At 43.1% G+C, this 9537-nt stretch overlaps 1 protein-coding gene across 1 annotated transcript; it reads right to left on the reverse strand.

Moving 5' to 3' along the window:
• Window positions 1-319: 319 nt before the first annotated feature.
• Window positions 320-4547, reverse strand: LOC116890024 (lysozyme C-like). Its single transcript, XM_032890803.1, is given in 5 exon segments — window positions 320-386; window positions 1303-1381; window positions 3528-3692; window positions 4402-4480; window positions 4482-4547. Coding segments are annotated over 5 exon segments (456 nt in total).
• Window positions 4548-9537: the final 4990 nt, after the last annotated feature.

Genomic DNA, 9537 nt, shown 5'->3' on the forward strand with positions numbered 1-9537 from the left:
AGGCTTAACATCAAATGATAATCACACTAGGTAGCTGGGTGGTGATGGTGGTGTAAGCCTTTAAGACCAGCACTCTGGAGGCAGAGGCAGACGGATCTCTGAGTTTGAGGCCAGCCTGGTCTACAGAGTGAGTTGGAGGACAACCAGGGCTGCACAGAGAAACCAGTGGACAGGAAGCTTCTCAGAAGACTCATTTCTTCTAGCTCTCGCTCCTGTGCAGCTCCACTTTGTCAGAAGGGGAACTACAGCAGGGTGACCTTTGACCTAACTTGTTTGCCATGCTCTGAGAAAGAGCAGAATGATCTGAGCAGGGAAGCGGTTATAGATCGCAGCCCAGAAGGTACGGAAAGAGCCTTTGGTTTGCACAGTTGTTCCTCCATGCCTCCCTGTAAAGAAAAGCAAACAGAAAACAGCTCAAATCCATCTTCTTTATGAGATGCACACTTCCAAACTCTTGAGAGCCAAAATAATATATAAACAATAAAACATGAGCGACAGGTGCATCCAGAAAGCAGTGACTCAATGTGTGCACAAGTGCACTGCTTCTCCCAACACCCTCTCGGGAGCACAGGACAGAGGAAATTGTGTTGAGTCATGCATTTCATTTTCTTATGGACAGTTTTAAGATATGGCAAGGAAGGAGTAGAGTGAGGGAAATGACTGTGTGTGTGTGTGTGTGTGTGTGTGTGTGTGCGCGCGCGCGTGCATGCCCACCATGTGTGCAGAGGATAGAGGAGAATGTCAGTTTTTTGAGGCAGGGTCTCCTGCTGGGCCTGGTGCTCACCCAGTTGGCTATGCTGTCTGGCCAGCACCGCCCCTGGGATGGCAAGCACACACCAAGCTGTTTTTTGTGGGGTTTGGAAAGCATTCTCAGGTTTTCATGCTCGTGAAGCCAACATGTTTACTGACTCATCTCCTCAGTCCTTGACTGTGGGAATTCTCAGAGTATCCTAAAGTGACTCTAGGAATAGAAGTGGGGGATTCTGAGTTTCTTACACGCTGAGCCAAGAAATGCCATCATTTTGTTCTTAGAATGTCTGCTTTTAGGTGTCAGTGGGAGGGGAGCTTAAAGCAGTTCGTCCCACCTAACACCCTCCTCCTGCCCAATATCCCCCAGATAGGCTTTGTCTGTGTAGCCCTGGCTGTCCTGGAACTCATTCTGTAGACCATGTTTGGCCTCAAACTCACAGAGACCTTCGGCAGTGATCTTTGGCCTGCATCTGCCTAGGCCAGAGTGCTGGATTAATGGAACGTACAATGCCCGCCCCCGCGCAGTTTTCCTCTTTAACAATGAAAACATACCATATAGTAATTCCTTGTGGATCCTTCAGGATCCTCTTCACACAAGCTACGGAAGCCTTGATGTTATTGTTCAGCAAATCTAGAGGAGAAGGGTGAGGAATGAGAGAGCCTGCACAGGAAATGCATATTCCCTTTAGATTCAGTCGGCCTTGCTCTGTTACACTGAGCGAGCACTCCAGGACACCACCTCCGTAGACCATCTCCTGTGTCTGTCAGAGGCATGCTTTTTTTTTTCCTCCCCATTCTGTCCCTCTTATCAGGACACAAATACTCTCTTTGTCACGTATTAAAGTCACTGGAAGTTTTAGACTTTCTAACCAATATGGAAGTGTCTCTATGTACCTCACCTAAAGTAAAACGTGCTCGGACTTTCCCACTCGGGATTTCTGCAATGAGAGTTTATCTTAGAGAACTAGTATCGAGATGAGGCAGCAGTTAAGAGCACTTGTTGCTCTTGCAGAGAATGGGGGTTCATTCCAAGCACCCACACGGTGGGGGTTCACAACCCACAGCCATCTATAGCTACACTTTCAGGGGATCCGCAGCCCTCTTCTGACCTCCTTGGACACCAGGCATGCATGCAGTGCACATATGTGCAGGGAAAACATTTGCACACACAAAACAAATTACTCTAAATTTAAAACAGAGATAATATGAAAAGTACTTGAATACATGTATGTGACCCTGTCCTTCGCAGCAATTTCTAAAAGGGAAAAATGGAAGTAATATTAGTGCTTAACTCTAACAGTCAAGCCAGCAGACAAACAGAGTAAACGTACAGTGGAGTTTTATTCACACATTAAAAGTGATAACACAGAATTTGTATTTGTTGATATGGCAATAATTTCGAGTGGTGAGAATCAAATTATAAATATATACATATATGTGTGCAGGTATATGCACACAGACATTAGAATTGAACTTTGTCAAGCACACATCAAGTATTTGTATGTGTACAATATAATTTTATTTATACACACACTATCTGCATTCTGGAAGAATGCATACCAAAAGTCCGTAGTGTCTGTGAGCTACTTGAAACATATTGTGGTTGCTACATTTTCTTGCTTTTGTTAGAAACTTGATTCTTTGGTCGTAGACGATTATATAATGCCAAGTGTTTTAAAAGTAAATTAACAAGGGGTTGGGGATTTAGCTCAGTGGTAGAGCGCTTGCCTAGCAAGCGCAAGGCCCTGGGTTCGGTCCTCAGCTCCAAAAAAAGAAAAAAGAAAAAAAAAAGTAAATTAACAAGATTTAAAAATGAATATTCTCTTCTGGTAATTTTAACATTTAACCATTTAATGCTTGTTTGATTTTAACCTTTAAATATTACCGATGTCAGTGCTGATGTGTATTTCAGGAGCTAAAAGGTTACGTTCTTCCCTTCTAATATGTATCAAGATTAATGTTCCTGGACTATGATATGCTGTATTTCTTATGAAAAGAAGTCAGTTTCTCAAATCCATATTGTCTTTTTTTTTTTTTTTTTTTTTTTTCAGAGCTGAGGACCGAACCCAAGGCCTTGTGCTTGCTAGGCAAGCGCTCTACCAATGAGCTAAATCCCTAACCCCTTTTAAATTTTTGTTATATTGTCTTTTTTTTTCTTTTTTAGTTTCTCAAATCCATAAAGCCATAATTTAATTTTCCATGAGCGACAACCATTATCGAAGAAGAGTGAGTGTTGGGCTTTTTTTTTTGAGATACAGGCCAAAGAACTTAGAAGTACAATATCATAACGTTTTGAATTCACTTTAAAACTACACTAGGCATATTACTTAAATCACGTGGATGTTTTTAATACTAATATCTAATTTTCTGTGTTTTAAGAGCATTTGACATAAAAGGACATGGAGTCAATTTATCCCTGAGCTATCCCTAAGGGAAGAGGAGGATTTCTTCATTAATGTGTTATTCTAAACCAAAGTATAATAGGAGTAAATATTACGCCATTATCGTAGGTCCTTCTAGAAACATTTGAATGTTAAAGCACCATCTTCTTAGGATACCAAGTTTTTTTCCTTGACTGAGGACAGCACCCAGGATTTCATGGAAATAAGTAGGGGTTCCACATGAGTGTCACCGAGCCCTCAGTTCTTACTAGGGGGACAGTAATTACCACTTAGAGGTTAAGATGGTATGCTTCTAAGTCTGTGATGAACCCAAAGTTATGCTCCATTGGTACTGAGTGTCTTTCTTGTAAGTTCTAGTGTCATCTAAATACTTACCTTCGCAGGACACCCGACAAAAGTTCTTTGATTCTTGGGTTTTGTTGTCTTTACACCAGTATCGGCTATTAATCTGAAATATCCCATAGTTGGTGCTTCCGTCTTCATGGTTGTATTTTGTAGCTTTTGTGTCAAAACCACTCGCCCACTTAGCCAAACAGATCCCTGAAAAGAAGTTATTTTATTTATAAGCAGTGGGTTTAAATGAATTACACTGTTCATCCTTTAGGTAGCTGATTGTACTTTTATTAATAACTTGCTTTGTAAGCATAGGAATATATTAACTTGTAACATATCTTAATACTTTAGTGTCTTTTGCTAGGTTTTCAAGAGAGAGAGAGAGAGAGAGAGAGAGAGAGAGAAGAGAGAGAGAGAGAATGTGTGTGTGTGTGTGTGTGTGTGTGTGTGTGTGTGTGTGTGTGTTACAAATAGAGGTCAGAGGACAGCTTTGGAATCAGCTCTCTCCTTCTACCATTACCTGGGTTCTGCGGTTCACCCCTATGTCATCAGGTTTGTGTAGCAAGTGTGTTTCTCAGCCAAACCATCCATCTGACCTCTCTTTTGCTCACTGTGCTTCTCAGGCTGGTTTCCTGGGCTCCAGTCAACTTTCCACCTTGGCCTCTTGAGTAGTTAGGACTACACTTGAGGGCCACTATTTGTGGGTCAAAGCTTTAGTTTTAAGGGGCCCTGGGAGAATGTTTTTGTAATGTAAGTCGTTTTTGTGATAGTCAGCAAGGTAAGGTGCTTCTAAAATTACTAAAATAGTGTTTCTTCCATTGCTTTTACACTCAGCCCCCCTTTCCGATTGATCATTCCTCCCGGTGCATGCTCTGAAGTGGCATTTCTCAGAAGGTATAAAGCAGAGGACACTCACAATTCGCCAGGCTGATTCCTTTGAAGCCATCTAGTCCAAGTCTTCGTAGAGTTCTGGCTACAAAACATCGGTGGAGGACCCATGCCCTGGACTGTGATGGAAAGCAGGAGGAGCCCCAGAGTGAGGAGAGTTGGGAGAGCCTTCATGTTGCCTGGGAACCACCTCAGTAACTGCCCCGAGCAATCAGGCCCCAGTATTTAAGCATCTCTCAACTCCCTTCACCCTCTCTGGTTTGGAGACTCTACCTTTTGAGCTTCATGCAAAGGAGGAAGTTCTTATTGATCTGCAAACTTCAAAAACATTTCCCCCCAGTGTTTGAACTGAGATATTCTGGTCTAGAGAGAACGATGAAATGATATTGTTCAAAGACTTGGCTCACAAAGAATGGGGAGCTAACCCTGCTTCCAGAGCAAGAAGCTCACTCTGTTTCATCTTGAATGTCAGCAATATAAAGAGAAATAAAGCAGTTGTTTCACTGCTTAGAACACAGTATGTCTAGAAATTAACGGTCTTTTAAAATTAAATTGTTTTGTGTGCATTTTGCATTCATCTTCTTTTTCACTTTAAATTCTCTTTACAGACCTTCCCACAAAATGAACCTTTTTTTTTTTAAGATTTATTTATTTATTGTATATGAGTACACTGTAGCTGTCTTCAGACACACCTGAAGAGGGCATCAGATCCCATTACAGATGGTTGTGAGCCACCATGTGGGTGCTGGGAATTGAACTCAGGACCTCTGGAAGAGCAGTCAGTGTTCTTAACCACTGAGCCATCTCTCCAAACCATGAATCTCCCAGTATTTAGCCTGCTATGACTTTGTTTAGTCAGTTTCCTTTTTTAGATTTTCTTGGTTGTAATATAAATTTTGAATTGTTGTAAATCAGCACTTTGGTTTCTTTTTTTTCTTTCTTTCTTTTTTTTTTTTTTTGAGACAGGGTGTCACTGTGCAACTGGCTGGTCTGGAAACTGCTACGTAGACAAGGGTGTCCTTGAACTCTCCCACCTCTTGAGTGCTGGTATTAAAGACATGTGCCACCATGCCCAGCAAACAGTTTGTTTGTTTTTTTTTAAATAAGTTTCTTATTTATGTCATCTCCTAGCATAAGCAAAGGAACAGAAGATGAGTGAACTGCTCATCATTTGATAGAAGAAAAGGTGACAGTAAAACCCTGTGTGCTTTCTGATCCACACCAAGAGTAACAGTAGTGCAAACCAGTGCTGTGGGACAAGCTGGGGTCCTCTCTACTCATCTTTTTGCTGGGTGAAGTCGAGTCACATGAAAGTTATAAGAGAGAGAGAGAGAGAGAGAGAGAGAGAGAGAGAGCCTAGTCCTGATGCAGAGATGGGAATAGTGATGAACTTGGATCCCTTGTGTGCTCAACCGTGTGACTTCAGGAAGACCCTCGGCATGTTCACCCCTCAGGGCAATGTGAGGAAGAAGAGCGAGGGCCCTGATCATCCTCGATGGTTCAAGATACACCTAACAGGCAAGAAATCCAGGAGCTATCACCGCCGTTTTGGACCTGGACCCATAAAACTATCTTTAAGTATAAAGCTCATGTGAACAACTTTCCAAACATCTTCCACACAGAGTCTTGTCTCCCTCTCCCCAAATGCATTTCCACGTAAGAACATAAAAGGGTTGCTAGGAGTAGTGGGGCTTTAAAAATCCAAGTGACCCAAACAAACACGTGCAGCGGAGCATTGCCTTCAGAAGCCGCCAACTCGGGGTGCTGTGCACGCATTCTTTAACACCACCCGAAACCCCCAAACAAGCATGCCCAGGATCTACCTAGGAAGGAAGTCCTGGAGCCATACGAAATGCCAATTTTATAGTTAAATCTCTTTTTCAACGATGGGAGTTGCCCCGTTTGGCCTAGAGAATACCAGTTTGGGGGCTGGAGAGATGGCTGAGTCATTAAAAGTTAGGCTCACTCAGTGGTAGAGTGGCAAGCGCAAGGCCCTGGGTTCTGTCCCCAGCTCCGGAAAAAAAAAAATTTAAAGCAAAAGTTAGGCTCACAACCCAAAATAAAGAACATTAGTTTTGGCTCCAAGTGGTTATTTGAGCATCAAAATCATGATCAATGCCATTTTTTCCAGATTAACTTTGATTCTTTAATAACAAGTGCTGAGATGGCTTTGGGGGATTCAAAATGGCAGAAACCAGATGAAGGTCCTGGCTAGCTGCCTTTGTGCCCTTCCTGACTCAGGGCACAAGGCCACATCCTTGTTATCTGCCAGGCTTTGTCCCTTCTGTTAACAAAACTGGTTTTTTTTATTACAAACATTTGAACAGTGATGAACTTGACCTCTCAGGAATGGGATAAGCAAATGTTTGCTTAGCATCCAGAGCCAAGATGCTATCAGCCATCCAGTGGGACTACTTCAGAGGCCAGGAGGTGGTTCTGATCTCAAAAGGTCTCTCTCCAGGTGCAGGACTTACTATTCAATTATAGTTTCTGCTTTATTCAAAATAGTGAGCAAACGACTTACAAATAAAAGGGCCAGCACACATAATGGTGGGCAGAGAGCTCACTCGGCCTTTGTAGAGCATTCATGCCTTTTGTCATGTTTTTAAGGCTGTTTGTAGGTCCCAGACAATTCTGTCATGTTGCAATGAAAAATAAATGCACTCATGTGTCCATACTTAATTCTTTATCCTGTTTCCAAAGATAAAGGAATTGATTATGATGAGGCCAGGAAGTTGGGGGTTGACTGTGGATCTGTCTGATATTTGACCAACTTCAAAGATCAAAGTTTTGCCACAACTTATGGGAGTCTATAGAATGTACCTATAACCCTGTTAGAAGAAGTGCACTGGATACAGTGCTCCAACCCTTCCAATACCTAAAAATACTTGGGAAAGGCAAAAACAGTTAAAAAAAAAACCCACAAGGGATCTAAGCCATAGAGGAAGAACAGGAATACCAGATGTGAGGAAACAAACCCCCAAGTGCCCACCAAAAGAGAAATCAAGGCAGAGCAGTCTGGATCTTGCCCTACAATCTGGAAAAACTAAGAGAATCTGGAGGCAGCCCATGGACAACAGGACAGGTTAGAAGTCGGTCTGTGAAGTCATTTAAAGGCCACCATCTTCTTTCCTGGGATGGAGAAGAGTCCGTTGCCCCTTCTGAGCCTCGGAGGAAGAATGGGGCAATCACTCCTTGGAGAGAATGAAGTGGACACTCTGGGTTTGAGACTTGAGGCTGAAGAGCTGGGCTGTAGCTCAGCTGGCAGAGTGCGTTCTAGCAGATCCCAGGTGCAGATCCCAGGTGGCTGCAGTGCGGCTTTCTCCTCCAGGCAGAAAATGATCACCACCTTGGTGTAGAGAGTACACGTGGCAATGTAGAGTAGAAGAGTACAGAACAGCCAGGCAATGGTAATAGTATTGCCAATACTTCTTAAAAGGCAGAGGAAGGAGAAGCCGGGAGCCTCATCATGGAGTCTAGCCATTATTCCCTTCTGCTCTCTCCCAACTGCTAGTGATCCTGGGTGGTGCTTGAGCATAATATATGTTTGCTGAAAGGGGAAACTTCATGACGCGGCTTCCATGACATGGTCCTTCACGATGAGGTGGGACTCTGCAGTAATGCAGCTGGATGCTTTAGGCTATCCCCAATTCTGTTATATTCTCTTATTTATGTTCTGTAAGTAAGCCCAGTATCCTCATTGGCTCACTGAGCTGTGTGTGGGTAAATTGTTACTTTGGTCTATTGTTGGTGCCCTATATGGGTGAGCAGACACATTCTTCCATACAAAGTTAAAGAAACATGAGTATAGAGGACAGGGTAGCTAAAATCACAGTTATGGTGCCATAATCCAAACAGGAAGATAAAATAAAAACCTGCGTTCTGAACTCTGAGCCAGGACCCTTTCCAGTCTGCCCCTTAGAAGCAACTTAATTGCTGTCTGTGCTGGTTGGTTTTGTGTGTCAACTTGACACAAACTGGAGTTATCACAGGGAAAGGAGCCTCCCTTGAGGAAATGCCTCCATGAGACCCAGCTGTAAGGCATTTTCTCAACTAGTGATCAAGGGTGGGAGGACACAGCCCGTTGTGGGTGGTGCCATCCCTGGGCTGGTCAGTCTTGGGTTCTATAAGAGAGCAAGCTGAGCAAGCCAGGGGAAGCAAGCCAGTGAGTAACATCCCTCCATGGCCTCTGCGTCAGCTCCTGCCTCCTGACCTGCTTGAGTTCCAGTCCTGACTTCCTTTGGTGATGAACAGCAACGTGGAAGTGTAAGCTGAATAAACCCTTTCCTCCACAACTTGCTTCTTGGTCATGATGTTTGTGCAGGAATAGAAACCCTGAATAAGACACTGCCTGACATAATAGCCTCCAAGTGAAATTCAATACAACTGTCTCAAGGAGGAGGAAAGACCACAGATGATGTGCTTGCAACTGTCAAAGGCCAGCTCCACTCATCTGCTTCTGATGTGACCTACCCAGGTCATAGGTTTGCCATTCAGCCTCTCAGTGCTTAAGGTTATATAAAATCAACCAAAAATCACCACATACTTCCCAAAGCCATTAATATGAAAGAAAAGTCAAAGCAAATGTTTAGAAAGAACTCAAAAAACAGGAGCTCAGGAAACACAAGATAAAGCATGATCCATGATGTGTATTTCAGAGATAAAGAAATATATACATCACATCTGCGGACCAAGCTTGATGATATGATAAATGATTGGAAGAAAAAATGTTATAGTATACATTTAAAATGTGATTGCATTAGGAACACCTTTACTAGGAGAGCTAAGAGATGTTCTACAACCCTCTTCTACATGAGGCCCAGAGCAATGGCAGAAAGCATCCTGGAGGGCGTATAGCTGCTGGGGAAGGTGAGCAGGCATTGTAGGGAACCCAGGAGAGGCGCCTACTAACTATGACCTCAGCTCAGCACTAACCACTGAATGTCTGTCTCAGGCACACCCTGGGTCTAGTCTGAGGTCTCCCTGGGTTGTTTTCTTTTGTTGTTGTTGTTGTTGTTGTTGCTGCTGTTTTGGTTTTTACTGTAGTTTCTTGAGACACTTTTTTGTAGTTTGTTTGTTTATTCAGAAAGACCATTACCATCTTCCAAGTTCAGTTCTCTCAAGGAGAACTGAAGCTCAGAGACAAGATCGATGAATTAGAAAA

The sequence above is a fragment of the Rattus rattus genome, chromosome 1 (genome assembly GCF_011064425.1).
Source record: "Rattus rattus isolate New Zealand chromosome 1, Rrattus_CSIRO_v1, whole genome shotgun sequence".
NCBI lineage: Eukaryota > Metazoa > Chordata > Mammalia > Rodentia > Muridae > Rattus > Rattus rattus.